Source organism: Nanorana parkeri, unplaced genomic scaffold (assembly GCF_000935625.1).
Source record: "Nanorana parkeri isolate BGI_ZX_2015 unplaced genomic scaffold, ASM93562v1 scaffold512, whole genome shotgun sequence".
Classification (NCBI taxonomy): domain Eukaryota; kingdom Metazoa; phylum Chordata; class Amphibia; order Anura; family Dicroglossidae; genus Nanorana; species Nanorana parkeri.
This window is the reverse complement of record NW_017306780.1, coordinates 391,294-409,513: the sequence shown is the minus strand read 5'-3', so window position 1 is coordinate 409,513 and position 18,220 is coordinate 391,294. Positions and strand designations below refer to the sequence as shown.

The 18,220-nt window shown below is 36.8% G+C and overlaps 1 protein-coding gene across 1 annotated transcript in view; it reads left to right on the top strand.

The window, feature by feature from the left end:
* Positions 1–17,139, top strand: part of COL13A1 (collagen type XIII alpha 1 chain) — a 232,837-nt gene extending 215,698 nt beyond the window's left edge. The window contains exons 39-42 of the mRNA XM_018561268.1: positions 1,250–1,276; positions 7,648–7,734; positions 11,283–11,321; positions 17,107–17,139. Of these exons, the coding sequence (XP_018416770.1) occupies positions 1,250–1,276; positions 7,648–7,734; positions 11,283–11,321; positions 17,107–17,139 (186 nt within the window). The remainder of the gene's footprint in view (positions 1–1,249; positions 1,277–7,647; positions 7,735–11,282; positions 11,322–17,106) is intronic.
* The last annotated feature ends 1,081 nt before the right edge of the window (positions 17,140–18,220 follow it).

The window sequence follows — 18,220 nt, the reverse complement described above, 5'->3', positions numbered from 1 at the left end:
ATATATGTATATATACAGTTTATAATGAAGAAGACGTTATTTAAGGATGTATAATGGAAACAACTCAATTTAACACCAAAGCAATAATTTAGTCGATTTGTTTTCGATTTTTTTTCTCAATATCTTAGTAACATAGCTGCAGGTAGTTGGCTAAAATTAGGTAGAAAGCTGACAGTATAATTTACTGGTAATATGTTATTACCATTACATTCAGTCATAAGCAAAGTGAATGAATGTCTTCCTTTTTATTGTGTTGTTTATTGCATCATTGCACCTGGGATTGATAAAACACCTCCAATGTGAAGGTCTTCATTATTGTGGGCATATTCCAACAATATGTTTTATCTCATAAACAGCCCTGTCTGCTGCAGAAACTGCCTTGTCCCTAAAATGTGCTGAGGTGCTTATGGAGCACAAGTACAGGGTATTTAGCTTAGACATTTTCTATCATCTAATGATTCACTTCTAAATGTAACCTATTTTTATTCATATATATAGAGTTGACATTTTTTCTGCAGTATATTATAAGGATCTTTTAACCAGTCATATCTGTCCCTCCCCTAAGAAGCATAGAAGATAATGTCCCTACCACAGTCATGAACTCATGTGCACACAGTAGAACCAATGTTGGTGGACACTAGGTCAGCTACAAGAATGTTTGGAAGATCTGTGGGAGAAAAGCAGAAGCCCATGCAAGCAGAAGCACATCACACACAATGTAAATCGTGTTCTTGGTGGAAATCATGCTAAGAACCCCTGTGCTAACTCATAAATATGTCTATCTTACAAAATGTGTTATTTGAAAAAAAAAGAAGGGAACACTTAAATCACTTGCATTAGTAAAGAGTAGATCAGTAGCAAAGGTAGAATAACCATTGTAAGAGACCATTCATCCTCTATTGGACCTGAGATGGTATTTTCCATCCATTACCTTTAATCCTTCGTTCCCCAGTAAAACATTTACTGTCTATGCTGACTGCCACAGATCAGTGCAGATGTATGCTCTATAAACAATTCACTCATGATCACCCTTTACTGCTACATGAAAATTTGCTGTATGCTCCCATAGCCTTCCTCAGAGTTCCTAGTAGAAGGGCCATATGATGGGAAGGAGATTTTGTGCAAACTCCTAAAATAAGTGGCATGGTTAGGTTATAATATAGAGACCAAAACGAAGATTTTAGGTAATGAAAACCACAAAGGAGTGTTGCATCTGTAATTGTATGATTTTTATCATTTATATTTCCAGGGTCCTTCTGGTGAGAAGGGAAGCCGGGTAAGAATACAGACTTGTTCTTGATTTGTTTTAGCATGTGACTAATCTCTGCATAATAAGGTGGAAAGGTGGAATGATTAGCTGACACCATAGCTTTAATACAGTATACTGGTACAAAGTACACAGCTTATACTTTTATTAGATTTATTATATATGAAATACATTCATCCATTTCACATCAAGAGCAATAGTTTCCTACTATATGATATGCTATACCAAACCAGGTAAAGAAGCAGTGTGTTTTTGGTTGCAAGTCAATTTGCTGCTCTCTTTAGATTCATATTTTGCATGATTGTGCTGTGGGATCTTTAGGAACGTTGGTTTCTGCATGTATAAAAGCTAAGAGCAAGGAAACTTGGAAGTATTGTCTATAGCAACTTGTTAATGGTATTCCATTTGTAATCTGCATAGGAAAAGGACAGCTGGAATCTTATTGTTATGGGTAAAACTTCCACTGTTCTCTCCTGCAGTTTTTCTACAGGATGCCCAGTAGTATGTTGATTACATCTAAGCATGTTATATCACGCTGCAGCATATATATTATTTATACATTGAATACAGTAAACTGTGATCATTCCACCTAAAAGAACTTAAAGTAAAGCTGCCATGATGATTATTTGCGTAAATGTGTCTTTTGCAGTTTAATATCTGACTAGTAGCTGGCCAGAAGCCAATGGGGACATTTCCAGCAATACAAACTCAACAGAGGTTCTTTTCTTTTCCTACGCTAGCCAAAACTAAAACAAACACCCAAACAATGGTTTTCCTGGGATTGATTTAATTTCCTACCCTCCAACAACCTTTCAAAGCTACCAGTAGACACCGTACTGGTAGCTCAAACCTGGCTATCCCTGTCAACTTCTGTCCCCACTAACCATCAAGGCCCAAATAGAGTGGTTTACACTGCCTCATCATAGTAAGTATATGCCTGCTGAAGGCTTAATAAAAAAAAAAAAAAGTATTTTCAACTTGCAGAGGTCACTGCTGTAAATAGCAGTGTGCCTGTGTTCAATACTGTAATTGGCTGATAGAATTATAGACAAAAAAAATAATATATTTATAAAAAAAACAGAGGGGAATTTATCAAAACTGAAGCAGACAAAATCTGGAGCAACTGTGCATTGCAACCAATGTGACTATGGCAACCAAAGCTTAACTCAACAAAATGAAGCCGATTGGTTGCCATGGGCAACTGCTCCAAATTTTGTCTGCTCCAGTTTTGATAAATTCCCCCCACAGTATATATAGTTTTTTGTCCACTTGTCAGTCTATAGTAAAGAGCAGTGTTTTTCTTAAAACAGTGTGCCAAATGAAATATGAATTTGTCCTATGGGGCAACATTTTTTTCCATAGTTATCCTCAGGGTCATGGGCGGACATATACTAATGTCCTCCCGGGGCGCTAAACTCAGCATATAGTTTAGGCTATTGCACGCTATATGCTGAGAGCGCCGCAGCCGGGTCGTATCCCAACAATACTGTCGAGATCCACCCAGCTGGCTGATTGAGCTGTGCCTACTCTCTTCCCCATCCGTCCCTCCAGTCATCACTGGAGGATCAGGGAGGCGGGGGGAATCTCTGCAGTCACTGCTCTCTGCCTGGAGATGAGTGGTGATTGGGAAGTGAGCAGATCGGCAGTATGTGTTCGCTCACTGCTCGATCAATAGAGTCAATGTGCGACAGTTTCAATGTCACACATTGGCTCTAACTATGGGGATGAGTGTAATTCACTCACCCCATAGTTCTCCTTTAACTGAAACATGCTGACACTGCTAAATTTGGCTTGGGTATCTAGACTTGGGCAACCTCTGGACACAAGAGGGTTGAACCAAGCTCTTATGTATGAGGGTGGTATGGTAGGAGGAGAAAGGCTAGTAGAACAGAAAGAGACATAAACAGCCAAGAGATCAGGTGAATAATAAGTATCAAAGTTGAGAGGACAATAAAATAAAGTAAAATAAATAAAGAAGTAGAGAAAATTAATTTTAAGTGCAAAGTAAAAAAAAAAACTGAGCAACAAAAATAGACATACTGTAAATGGTGGTTTACATACAAGGCCATTTGCACCCACAACCTTTTGTTATATTTATTTACAACGAGTACAGTATTATAATGATTGCTTTTTCCTTTGTAGCATGATACTTATAACTTTGGATAGAGGAAGTATAAAAACCCTTTGTGGTTTTATTGCTGTCTGTGTCTCCTCTATGAGGATTTACCATCTCTGTTGGTCCTGATGATCATTTGCAGAAATATAGGTAGTGATGGAATCTACAAGTTTAGCATTGTCAAAAGGTAACTTTTCCAATGGGGACAACAGTTCCAGTGACAACTGTCTCAGAAATCTTTCCTCACTTTGTAGAGATTTCCTCTTACTTCCTGATGTACATCTAGGACAGGAACAGGACACAGACAGTAAAAAACATTTTTGCTTTATCCAAAAATTTACATTAAAGCTAATGCTGATCTTCGGTGAACTCTGGGGCATTACAGCATACAAGAGCTGATGCTATTTCCCCTAGTCTCCAAGTTCCATACACGTTATTGACACTTATTGTGTGTTGCAACAGGTCAGCATCCATGCTCAAGTGCTATTAGGTATATATTGATATAAGAGAAGATTAACATAGCACAATGAAACAAATGTACGTGTGTTAACAAACAAGTTATTGTTTTTGATATGTGTATGCTCGTATAGATTTTTGCTCATCACGTTTTAAAATACGTTTGTAGATATTAGGTAAGCATTCTAATGGACACTTGCAGTATTTCAGTATCATGGCAGCTCAGCTTTAAATTTACTAATTGTTATGTTTATGTTTACAGCTCCGAATTGTCTCCAAACAATAAAACTATGTAGTCACTTTTCATTTGGTTTCTCTGTTTACTAGAAATACAAAAATAGTCAATATTTATAGAAAAAGAATCTCAGACCAGTAATATATTCCAACAAGTGCTATCTGAAATCGATATTTATATAGCCCTGTTTACTTACACCCTGATGTACTTCATCCAGCCTGTATGTTTACCATTTAAATCAATTTAATTTTAAATTCTTACTTCATTTGGATCTTTCCTGATAACAGTTTCCACAATGTTAAGCAGTACCACAATCTAAACATAAAAAATATAAGGTTGCATTGGGAAAGCATTGCCTCAGGGTTTGCGAGATCTGTATAAAGGGCTTAAGCTTTCTTTCTTGGAAGAGGCACTTGACCGGTATTGTGGTTTAGTGCAGCCACATGACAAAATCTTAGAGAACACCCAACTGAAAAGAGCTGCCATCTCACTTGTGCAATGATCCCTTGCTCCATTTTCTTTTCTTCACTTTTATCGCGTGTGTATTTTCTTTGCTTTTCACAGGTTCACCTTTGTCCCCTTTATCCTTTTCCTTAACTTGTGCCTCTTTACCTGGGTCTTTCCTCCAACCTCCTCTGTAGCCTGTTCCATTTTTTCCCGGATTATCCTTTCTTTGTTGAAATACCTTCTCCTTGGTTTTCTTTTTTATTATTATTATTCTGCTTCTCACATCCTTCCACTACATTCATTTTAGCAAACCCACAATTGTGCCTCATAATTGCTTAATCTTCCCCTAGATTTTCTAATCTTCCTCAAACACACATAAAAAGCTTCTTCAGCCGTATAATAAAACACTCCCTATAACAGCACTAGTAAAATAAGCAATTCTTTACGTCTATCATGTTTTATCATCGCTAGCTTAATACATCATTTGTTGTCTGATTCTGAACTAATTTTATTGATGCCAGATTTGAACTGAACTACACATGAATCCTGTTTTTTCTTCTTAGTATTTGTTAAAAATCATTATTAGTAAATTAATATTTTGAAAAGTTATTTTTACATACATTGCATATCTAGACACCTCATGAAACTATGAAGAAGTCACTCGCCTGTGAAGGTTCTCATTCATCCAGGTCATGGCATATCTGGAAAAAATAAGTCAAGGCATCTGCATTGTGTATTTTAAATTACAGCAAGTCCAGTTGCCTTGACTTATTTTTTACAGATATGAAGAAGACATTTATTTAAAGAATTGTGCTTGATAGACACTTGATGGAAGAGTTTTTCCTGGTACATCACATGGGTTGTTCTATTATTCTTGGTAGGGTTATTGTTTAAGAAAAACATATTTTATTCACATTGCTTGCATCCATGCTTCCTGAAGTCCCTGGCGGTGCAGTCCCATGGGTGTACTTTAGACACACAAGGTTAATTCGTTCAGGATGTTTGGGCATCCTTAGGACTCACGTAAATGGGTTGTCTCCCTAAAAAGAAAGGTACCATGCTGACAAGGTGAACCCCAATAAGCACAACTGCTTTCCATGAGAAAGAACTGTTTCTCATCGCAGAATGTATGAATCAGACTTCAAATGATCTGCTGTTTTGTTTGTACTGAAAAGAAATTGTACAGAGTACTACTAAAATAAAGGAAATGCCTATATAAAATATAATTGTCATAATAGTGCAGCATGCTGGAACTCTTAAGAGTGTCTTAGTAATTTTTTTGCAAGTCTCTGGATTAACATCCCCATTCAGTTTTTAACATGAATTTCAGTTAGCTGGCAATCTTTTTTAGCAAATGATGGATGTGGAAAAGCATTTTAGAGAGATACATAATTGGTTTCACTTCAGTGTTTTCTTTTAAATTATCAACTTTTAAAGTGTAAAAATGCACTTTTACTTTTAATTGCTTCCTCGGCATAGTATTGGGATTCATGCAGAATTGCCTTTTGTCAACCAAATTTTAGTTGTGGTTGAAGCAGGGAACTGTGTTTTAGACCTAACTGTCTAAAATGAGATTTCCTCCTTACACAGTTATCACTGGAACAGATGACTTCATTGGAAGATTTCCCCTCTATTCCTGTTACATTGACAACGGTAAACTTTGGATTTTCCATTACTTTTTACCCATGTTTCCATGTGATAATGGTCACCGGAACACTGGGTTAATCTCCCTAGTGGCCACAGCAACACCACAGACAATATCCCGCGCCAATATGGGACCAAACGTGTGAAAAGTGCGCTGCAAACACTACAAGTATTACCAAGGTATACTGGAGTATGCTGGAGGATCGGAGCAAGGAGAGGGGGAATCCCTGCAGGGAGCCGTGACTGCCAGTCACTGCTCTCTGCAAGGAGATGATCGAGAAGTGAGTGATCGACGATATGTGTTTGCTCACTTCCCAATTTATTGACCCGGCGTGTGACAGTTTCATTGTCACATGTCGACTCAAACTATGAGGATTTTCACTCATCTCATAGTTCTCCTTTAAAGTGAAGCTATGCTGTGGCCAGAAGTAGAAAGTTAAGCTCTCATTCACACTCTATAACATGCGCCTCCAAGTGCCTGCATAGTGGATTTCTTTTTTTCTAGAGCAACTGCAAATACCAGTGTACGCTGACATACAAATAGCTGCCAGCTTCCATGGCCGTTCTACCAGTTTACTATTGGTCACTGTGATGGGTAACCTCACTAACTAACTAAAGGGCAAAAGACAAAAGTGGCAGATACAGTTGGTGATCAAATGGTTGACTATGTATCAGAGTACCATGGTGTTTTGAAGCTTGGTATTGCTCTAGATCAGGGGTAGGCAACTTTGTCCCATGAGGCATCGCAAGACTAACCGCCTCAGCTGTGACTCCTAGAAGCAGAAGCATACCAAGATTTGGAGTTTCACCAAAGCTGGAGTACAAGGTTGCCTACCCCTGCTATAGGGGTTCTTGCTATACAAGCATAGTGTAACTTTTTTATTATAGGCACAGGTTTTCTTTAAGCCATTTGATTATCTTTCTAGTATGTTTTCTTCTTGTTGACTACTGTTATGTTATTCCTTTAGACTTGTCACTAGTTTATGGGAAAAAAACATTATTGGTTGCTTATGTGCTTATTTTCCTCCATAGTTCGGTCCATTTACTAATGCGCATACTTTAGTTTGGTAGTAATCTGTACAATGTTTTCCGTTTCAAAGGATTAATAACCTGTTGAACATTTTCAATAAAGAATAACTCAATGAAATCTGTCAGTGTCTCTAAAGTCAAAAAGAACATTAGAGGTATAATCATAATCCAGAAAAATACAGAAAAGTAGACAACATCTGTACATTACCAACCACATTCCTTCACAATCTTACTACCCTTTTACATATAAACATAATTTACTATGAACATTACTGAACCTTAAGGCTTTCTATACATTTAACAGGACAGTATAGATAGTTTTCCATGTTATATATAACTTTGCTATTTACGGTATCTCTAGATAATATTTAACGCCATAAGTTTAAAACAACTTTGAACTGGATGATCCTGTAAGTTACTATATCTTTTGTTGAACTTAATTATTATTTGCAGGGGGAAAGGGGGAAGAAAGGCTCTAGGGGGCCTAAAGGGGATAAGGGAGACCAAGGAGCGCCTGGATTAGATGCACCCTGCCCGTTGGTATGTTTGATTTTTCATTTTCATTTTATATAGGACTTGAGGATGGGAAGAGCAAAAGAAGAGGTTTTCAGTTACATTTTGCATTTGATGACAATTTGTTTATATTTTCTTTTCAATTTAATTGATTGCACCCTATTGTATAGTTTTGAAGCTAAAAACATATACAGGGTTATTCAAAAAAAGAGTGAAAAGTTTGGAGAAGGCAAGAGAAGTGAACAATCTAGGCCAAAATAGCTGATTTAGAAAAAAATCTCCAATTCAGCTCACTTTCCAGTTCAGCTAATTTGGCATAGATTTTTCACTTCTCCTGCCTTCTCCAAACTCTTCACCCTTTTGTGAATAACCCTGTTAGTGTTCATTCATGGTCTTTACCTATCACTAGGCATGTATAAACATATTTATTGCAGGTTCTGTGAAGACAGGGGTTTCCTTTAACCGCTGGTAAATTTCTTCCCTTCCTCAAGACTACAACCGCCAAGTGGTATTATTTCTTGAACTGGCAAAGTTGCTGGACTTATTTAATTAGATTTTCCAAATTATTTCAAACGTTTGCTTTTTGCCAAACACTGCCCCCTTCCATTTTGTTTTATTTCCTGAAAAAAATAGTGTTTATACTGAAATATGTTACACATTCTGTAGAGTATACTTACTCAGCCCTTCACAGTGTGGGAAAAAAGGGTTTTACCTGTTCTAAAGAGATGCCCAGCAGCTTTGCCTTGACTAGAGTTATATACCATCAAAACAGGCATCTTATGGAATAATAAAAGTAGTTGATTTTGTAAACAGGGACAACGAGGTATAAAAGGAGAAAATGGTGATCCAGGGATACCAGGGCTGGATGGGCTGGATGCCCCTTGCCCATTGGTATGGCTTTAACAACCCTTTTTCCTGCATGCTTGCCAAAGTACCTAAATCTTCCTTGGCATGAATGTATAACTATGTATTAACCTGCACCATCCAAATTTATGTCTGTATACCTATCTGTCTATCTGTAACCATACCTCTGACTCTCAGACATTAAACTAGTAACTGACATACTATTTTCTATCATATTTTAGTACCAAATATTTCTCACTTACTAATAGTTCCCAGTCATTTTGTATTAGTATTTTAACAATATACTGTAAATATGGATGGTCTATTCTATAGGATTTTGATAAAATTAGCAGACATACAATTAGCAGACATGTCATTATGGAATAAGAACAACTTTTGAGTAGTTTGTTAGCATGAGTGTTTGCGTACCTATTGTTTGTTCTTCCGATCCATAAATGACGGGGGTAAAACCATTTACAACTAGAAAAAGTAATTCAGTACATAAGGCAAAGTCACTTACATCCTGTATAAAGTGCAAGTTCAGTCATCACTTGGATTGACTGTTACCCCTCATGCCCACACACTCACTGTTGTCTCAAAAGCACTTCATAACCACATACAGAGTCACCATGCCCATGGCCCATGTTTTGCCTGCTAAAGACAGTATTGCTCACACATACATGGTGTGACTCAATATTCCCAAGGACTGAGGCTAGCTGTAGAATCACACAGGACTAACTCAGACAGATTTCAGGGAGAGGTTATCCCTACATTAAATTTGCTCCAGATTAATAGGGTAATATGGTAATGGTGGGGATTACTGGAAGAGGAGGCAGTGTGCCCTAGAGAAAGCTACTTCTTTCACCTATAACTCACACAGCTCTACATGATATGCCTCCCTCTACTGGCACATAATTCAAAACCTTGTACATTACGTTCACCTTAATTAAAGGGAATAGAGAGTCAGTGTAAAGATACCATGTTCTTAACTCACTCTTTCTAACAAGCACTTTCTATATTACTTACTGCGGACCAATTTAACAATTTCAACTTGCTAAGCAGACCTTTCTTTACCGTAACATGCTTGTAAAATTCAAGGCTCCTTACCTGATGCAACAGTGCATTGGGTTGGACTATGTTTTCAATGGGTTGGTGGGTTTGCAGAGTGTAAAAATAAACCCCAAGCTCAATGAGATATTACTTATTATTACATATTAAATTAAGGACTTTTTACTTGTAGGATTGCCCAATTGCTGCTGATTTATGAAACAGTGTTGTCTAAAATACATACATTTTATTTGGAATTCTTTGTCAGTAGTTACAGTTTCTATGCATGGAATTGAAATTGTCTTAATTGTATTTATGTTTAAAGAGCAAAGGGCACAAGCATGCAAACAGAGAGGTTATTCTGGAGAGGTGCCAGCCTTAGTACACATACATACTTGCCAAAATACCTATGTTTCATATGCTCAGGGTTTTTGCTAGCAAAATTAGTATGGGTAAGTAAACATTGAAACTATGGTTAGTGGATTTTTGTGTGTCATTAATTCTGGCTTTGCTTTAAAAAAGACCAAGAGCATGGACTGTTTTTTTCAAGCTTTTAGGAATGTTGGCAATTATATTTACATGTAAAGACATATGCAGTGATGAAATAGCATGTTATGAATGAATTGTGAATTGGAGGCTACAAATGTATTGTGGCTGTTTGTTGCCTATGCTACTATCAAATTCTCTTTGGTGTCTTCATAGTTAGGCAACTGTACTTTTAATAATATGCAAATATTGTTCATGTGTGAGCTCCAAATTGGACAGATAAACACCAACAGTGTGGCAGATGCATGAATTAAATTCATGTTCTCTTGTAGTTTATTGGTTTTGTGGAAACCAGTTACATTAGTGAAGTTATTTTGTTTTTGTAAGTTAAGGTACTTGAGCTCAGAATTTTTAGTGTCAGTGGCGTCAGTAGGGGTGTGCATATTACATCCATTCTCCGATCTGCTCTGTGCTATCAGTAAGACAGGAGAGCTGTACTTACAGTGCTTCCTGTCTCAGCTGTCACAAGCCGGGCTGCACAGGAGATCAATCACAATTCTGTGCTCAATCTCCTGTATCGGAGGGCAGGGGAGACATTCTATCATTTTCTTACTGAATACTTTTTTTAGTGGGGTGTCACATCATAAGTTACCACACCGGGTGACACCAGCTCTAGTGACGCCTCTGTTTAGTGTGACAATTTTAGTGAAGAGAGGGTGCTCTTTAACATGGGTACGGTTTATGTTTGTCTGGGGTTTACATTTTAAGACTATTAAGCAAAGTGTTGTTTCTACATAATTAAACACATGAGATTGCCAGAACTAAAGATATTTGTGTTATGGGATATTTTTTTACATACATCTGACTTTCTAGTAATTTCCTGAATACAGCCAGCTGCAACTACTATATCTTTAGCTAAGAATGTGTGTTAACATCAGACATTTTCCTAATACATATTTGAGAATGATTTCCTGGCTTTTTACATAAAGTGGTGTGTGCTTTAAGATTTACTAAGCTTTTAATTACAAAAAAGCACTTTGGGAGCCAACCTTAAAGCTGCTATTATGTTCACAGTCTAAAGTGATAAAAAAAACATACCAAGGGAATAATAGGTAAAGCAAAGCATTGCTAAATAATGAGAGTTCTGCCAGTTTTATCTCAGTGCAATATGATATAAATGTACTGTTTGGTTTCCATAGGGAGAAGATGGTTTACCAGTACAAGGCTGTTGGAATAAGGTAACACATGTACTTGTCTGTAAACTGTGTTTTGAATGTTGGAATTATGTCTTGCACATTTTATGTGAGTTTTTGTTTTGAAATGATAGATGCATAAATCAGCCTGCTGTTAGTGGTAGCATGTTGCTCTCCGTTGTGAACTGGGCAAAAAACATGTGTAGCACTTGTCTCAGCATGGATTATTGCTTTGAACCTAAAACATTTTAACCTGTTTCTTTTGATGTTTGTGGTTCTGCAGGAATGGCAAGTACTTGAGCTATGGACTCACTATGCATGAACTACCCCAGTAGTTAAACTGGGGAAACAACTTGCTAGATTTTTTTGGGCTGCTCTTGTTACCTGAGTTTGTTGAATGAACTGCACGTGTCATAAGAGAACAAAAGAGGAAAGCTCACACAAAAGTTTCTCAGGGGTAGCAATGCATATTAATATACCAAGGTGTATGTTAAAGCGCTGCTCAAACTGTTGGCGCTATATAAACCCTGCAATCCTTCAAGGGCCATGAGAAATGCTACCCCTCTGTCTTCTGACTCCCTGCTGTCATAGATTGCCATCCTCGTTATTTAACCATCTCTTCTTTAGTGCTTCCCTCTTCTTTCTCCTTTTTGGAATCTTCTGAACAATATTCAGGATTATTTTTCTCCTACCCTTATCACATGACTAAGTCATCTATGAAACTGTCTTTTTATATCTGCTTCTGATGCTCAGAATTGTAAAACAATTTCAGTGAAAGGACTAAAGTTAATACATTTGGTTTATCATTTTCATGCTCTGTAAAAATCTTTCTTAAATGTTTTATGAGCATCACAGGGCTATATTTTATATTTTTTCAATTTAATTATTCCCTACCCGTTCCATCTAATTTACTGTAATTTACTGTACTCTAATTTACTGTACACATTAACAGGGCTATTCACAAAAGGGTGAAGAGTTTGGAGAAGGCAGGAGAAGTGAACAATCTAGGACAACATAGCTGAACAAGGAAGTGAGCTGAATTGGATGATTTTTCCAAATCAGCTATTTTGGCCTAGATTATTCACTGCCTTCTCCAAACTCTTCACCCTTTTGTGAATAACCCTGTAGGTGTTTATCGTATATTTGTTCATCATTTCCTTAAGTCTTATTCAGACTGACATTTTTCTTATACCATGATTGCACATAGGTGATTTAGAAAATCCTTTTATTCCTGGACAGGGTCCTCAGAGCTATAGTATTTCAAGCCACAACTACCACAACTACAGTATTTCAAGCCAACTACAACCAAAACCTTTTGTTTTGTTTTGGGTAGAGTAAAGAATTAACAGAACATCTGTCAGGGTTTTTTTTTTATTGCTGTCTGTGTCTCTTTTAGAGAGATTCACTCACTCTGTTTATTGAGCTGACTATTATCGCCGAGAGTGAACTTTTGAGTTGATCCTAACTTTTGAGTTGTTACCAGAGCAAGAATAGAGAAATATTCTTCAAAATCTCCCAAAGGGAATACAAGTTCTGGTGACAACTGTCTAAGAGGTGATTTCTCTCACTTCCTGTTGTGGCTACCGGACAGTGTGTTTCTCTCCTGGGCGGCCGGGAGCGGGAGGCTCCTAGAGCGCCCCGGGAGAGTTTTTTTTTCGTTTTTTTTTTTACATTTTCAGCCGATGTACGGCTGAAATCAGCCGTACCAGCCTGAAGTGAATAGCCGAACAGTGTTCGGCTCACTTCAGATCGGTCTTTCACTCGGCTGCCTACGGCAGCTTAGTGAATAGACCCGTAAGAGAAATCTCCAGAATGGGTCATAGATGACAGACAATGACAGCAGGTAAAACCCTCCCCTACTCTATTTACAAAAAATGGCTTTAGTTCTATTTGGGGAATTATTTATTTTGGGATATGTTTCTCTATCTGGTTCGGCTACCATGACTCAAAAGCCTCCTTCCCCACACACACACACACACACACACACACAAAACTCATTTACTGTCAGGATTCTTGATCCAGCAGGGCACTACTTATTTGTTTACGGTGATAAACATTACAAGTCTAGCATTTAAAAAAAAATTATGTTAACTATATTGTACGTACCCCCCACCTTGCCGCCTTGGTTCAGAGTGTCTCTAATCCCCCCAAAAGGCCACTAACCTGCTGATCTAAAGATCATTTTTGTAACCACCATCTGTAAACACACCCATCTCAGGCTTCCCTTAGAGATCAATTGCACTAGGACAATTAAAATAGTTATTGGAGATATATATTTATGTATGTAAGTATGTATGTATGTATGTATGTATGTTATTAATGTGTTTTTCCGCTATATATAATTTAACACTACAGAAAACTGCAATTTAAAGCCTATACTTTGAATATTAGCAATTCAGCTTTTTAGTTTGCAGCATTGTAGGTTTCCGTAGTATCAATATGTTGATTCCAAGCATTCCAAAAGTGTCATGCATGTGGCAATACAGGATTTTTAGGATCACTGGATCTGTTTGTAGGTGAAGACCTACCTACCTAAGTTGTAGCTGAAAAAAATAACATGAAACCTACATGTATTTAAAAAATGAGTTTGAATTAAAGTGCCCATCACTGGCCTGGGTACACTGCATTAACGCTTTGTGCTTGGGAAACAGCTTTTTATTGTCTTAGCACTGGTAGCTGACCCATTCATAGCAAGTCTTGGACACAAAGGTTGGCATACATAGGATCCAACATTTCTAAAATAGAAAGGACAACTGAGGAAACACAAAGAGTATAGTACAGTGTCAATGACTGCATCCCCTTCTTTCATCATCCCAAATTTTGGTAAACAATCTAATGGCAAGGTCTATGCAGGAGAGGCTGAGAATCCATTTTCATTAACTGGATATCAAGGTTCTAATTTCCCTACCCCAGTCTCAGAAGTCTTGATATTGATTGGGTGTGTGAAGTAATTTGATGACATCTGCTCATGTAGGTAGTCATGTGCAACCTATTATTGTTGTACTATCTTGAAGTTTGGCACTGGCGTCAAACTACTTATTTTACAAAATGTGGTCCTATGTGGTCCTATGTGGTCCTATGGTCCAATGTGGATGGCCATCTTTTTTGTTGATTGGGACACCCATTCTGAAGCACGATTCAGAAGGACTTGTCCCTTATACTTATCAGGAAATATACCTGTTTTATTGGTTAGTGAGTTTACAAAGTAACTACTGGAACATATAAATGGTTCCAGAAATCACACCTTTATTTCTTCCTGTCACAATTTGTTAATAAGTTTCCATGCAAGTACTAGGATTCCAAAACTAACCAAGTTTATGTTTTCTTTTGCAGTGATCGTTCTAACCTGGGAATGTCCTGTGTGTCTGTACATAGAATATTTATTTTTATACAGTGTTCCGTAGAAACAAAAAGAAAGACATACCAAACTTTATTCAATTTTTGTACATAAATACTAAAAAGTTTTTGTTTTTTTTGAACAATTTGTGTATATTTTCTTGTTTTTGCTTTTCTAATATTTGTGAAAAATGCTGCTGTATTTGCATGATATTTGTGCACAGTTATTAAATGCTCTTTAAGTTATTATACTTTGGTGCCAAAAGTACATCAGAGAAATGATGGCCGTTTACCTGAGTATGATGGTTAATAAAAAAATATGATGTTCTACACCTCCGGCATTTTAAATGAATCAATGTTTTTTTGTTTTCTGTAACACTTAAACTCCCATGCTATAAAAAAATATGTGTATTTGTAACAAAAAAAACATTTAGCGTTGGGTACTAAAAGCATCTTAAACCCAAAGTAGTAAAAAAGAAAATATTTGTGGCAAGAAAAAGATGAGTTTTATGTTTCAAATGATAGTATGCATTAAAATACAAACTAAATAAAAAATATGTTGGCTTTGTACTTATACAGGCCATAGTGCCAAATGCTTCCTATTTTTCTGTTATGCACCATTTAAGGCCAAAGAAATCATATTACGGCAGTTTACTGCAACCTTTATCTAATAAAATTTATATGCAGAAAAAACATTCACTGCAAGACAGGACTTTTAGCTCATATATCAGTTCTGCTAAACTTATAAACTTATGTTTATATTTATGAAAGTTATTGATTACCCTTATACCAACACATTTTAAATTTAGGTTTACTGGCTAGTTGAGGGTAAAATGATGGCTTCCTACCATAGCCAGCCATTAAAGTTTTGTTACACATATCATGATTTACTCCTTGCCCTCTTCTGGAAGGGGCGGGGTAGAGTAAGGCTCTTGCCTTTTAAGTTGTGTGATAGACCCTGACAGAGAACAAGCGCTGCATGGTCTACAGGTTGAAAATACTTTGTACTAAATGAAAACCATCTGTCACAGAGACGGCATGGAATGTGGATTGCTCTGAGGTCCTGGGAGAACCAAAGTTCAAATTTTTCTTTTAAGAACCTTAGAGGTGTGTGTAAAAATTGCCTGCTCTATCAGTGCATTGTATGTTCTGCTTGTAATGCATGATTGCATTCTGTAATTGTGTGCTCCAAATTACTGTCCCTGTGTTTTTATACTTAAAGCAGCTCTGACATTGTCATAACCAGGTGTAAAGTTCCTAATAGGTCAAAGCAGAATCTAGTGCGAAATATCTGACGGTATAGTAAATTGTGTTTTCATCAACACACCTTTGTTTATTTAAAGAGCAGCACTGCCATATTTAAAAGCAGCATTGAATGTTTGCATTATTCTTTACCAATATTCTAAAACCAAGACACTAGAGTTACATTTCACCTGTATTTTACAGCTTAGACTAAACCTACAATACAGTAGTTATCTGTGGCTTTCAGGAGGCAAAATTAGCATCCTTCCAGGAGGTCTTCTATACACATATTGACCATAGTCTGGAAGTGCATCAAACTCTTTTTCAAACTTATTCTGGGGATATTCACAACACTATCATTCCCAGTGAGTTTTAAATAGGCTCTGTATTTATAAAAATACAGTTTGTATTTCAGTTGTGTTTATTAAAATGTATATATAACCAAAACTTTTTTTAAGTTTGGGATAAAGTAACGAATGCTTAAAACCCAAGTAAGTTAATTTTTTTCTGTCTGTATCCTGGAAGATTTTCCTTCACCACCTTTTCCAAAGGTGCAACAGAAAGTGGGAGGGAATCTGTATTAGGTTAGGGGAATTCTCTTCTTGCTTCAATTGTCACTGAAACAAGGGTGCCCATCGCAAGATTTACTCTCTATACCTATTCGTGTAAACTGTAAAAGTGTGGATTTTACATCATTTTCTGTCTCTGTGACAGTGATCATCAGGACATTGAGAGAGGATATCTGTAAAAAAATTAAATCAAGGTAACAGGACTTGCTATAATTTTCTTGAAGACGTTTCGCTGGTCAGAATTGAGAAAGCTAGTCCAGTTGCCTTGATTTATTAATTTTTACAGATATACCATGACTTGGATGAATGAGAACCTTCACAGACATTGAAAGAGGATAGGGCTATAAAAATCTGACATGGGTTCTAATGCTTTCCTACTCTGTCCAAAATTAAAGTTTTGGCTATACATACACTATTTTCATAACGTGTCTTTGCTCAATTTTAAAAATAACAGTCAAAAATACAGTTACTTGCTCAATTGTGAATGTAAATATTACCTGTCAGTCTATCATTGGCCAGTATTCATTTTTTGTTGTTTAAAACGATTATCAATATGAATATGAAGTAGTTATAAAAGCATAGAAAATGTTATTAAGTCTTGATTTCCCTGGTATAAAGCATTGTCAGTGCTGCTATATTTTCCAAAGCCTACTCATGAAAGCACCTTCATTTGGTACTTTAAGGGTCAGACTCCATGGCTAATAGCCAAAAAGTGAAGCCGGGCAGTAAGCAATAAATCTGATTTGGTCTACAAATGTGGAAGAAGATGAACATGTCTCCTAGACTTGATGACTTCATGAAGTCCATCTTCCGTTGAAAGAGTCTTGGTCACCAATGGATTCACCTATGGAGATTTAGTTGCCTGAAATTATGTTGTGTCACAACACAAGGGAGCTAGTGCACTGGTGTTTTTTATAGTTCCCTGTCCAATATGCATGACTGAATAGTCAGCAAGATTTGAACAGACTTGTTCTTTGGACATGAAATGAACTCCTACAATTATTGGAGAGTTATTTAATGATGGGGAAAATCAGTACAATATACAAGAAGACCAGAAAATCTCTCCAAAACACCTTTAGATGATTCCTCAATAACCCTCCCACTGCCTTTCACATACAAGCCAGTTGATCTGTGTATGAAGGAATTCCACTTGCGTCTTTGCAATTGTCTTCATATGCTCACTTTTATGCAGTGTTATTCACTATTATTTCTTAACACTGGCTACAGAATATTTATTGATTATATATATATATACACTGCAGCAGGGTTTATGATTTTATATTGCATTATATTGAAATATCTTTGTTTATATTAGAGTTAGATCTTTGGGGCCAGATTGACCAGGTCCTTGTACTGTACATGCAGGTCATACCTGAATAGATGCCCCTTCCCAGAGCATTTCCAGATGTCCTGCGATGTTCTTTGTTATTCTTTTCCATATTTAACATCTGATTTGCATGTATCCCCTTTACTGCCATAAGTGCTGAGTAAGCAATGTTCCACTAAGGGGTTGGCAATGAACTTTGACAGTAAGCTACAGTGATGATTTTATTGTGGTCAGTGTTATTCGAGATTAGAAATTAGACCCTCCTGTTCTAGATCTTGTAACTGTCATGAGGGGTTATTTCAGGTAACATTTATTTCAGCCTACATTGCGACCTTCTGGTTACAAATCTCACTTTTGTTCTGGGTGAGCTACAGTTAAACTGAGAAATCCAGAGCAGAAATATGCTGTTCAGCAGTCTGGTGAGGGTTATTATTTGTGTATTTTGTTACTATGTGATTTACCATTTTTGA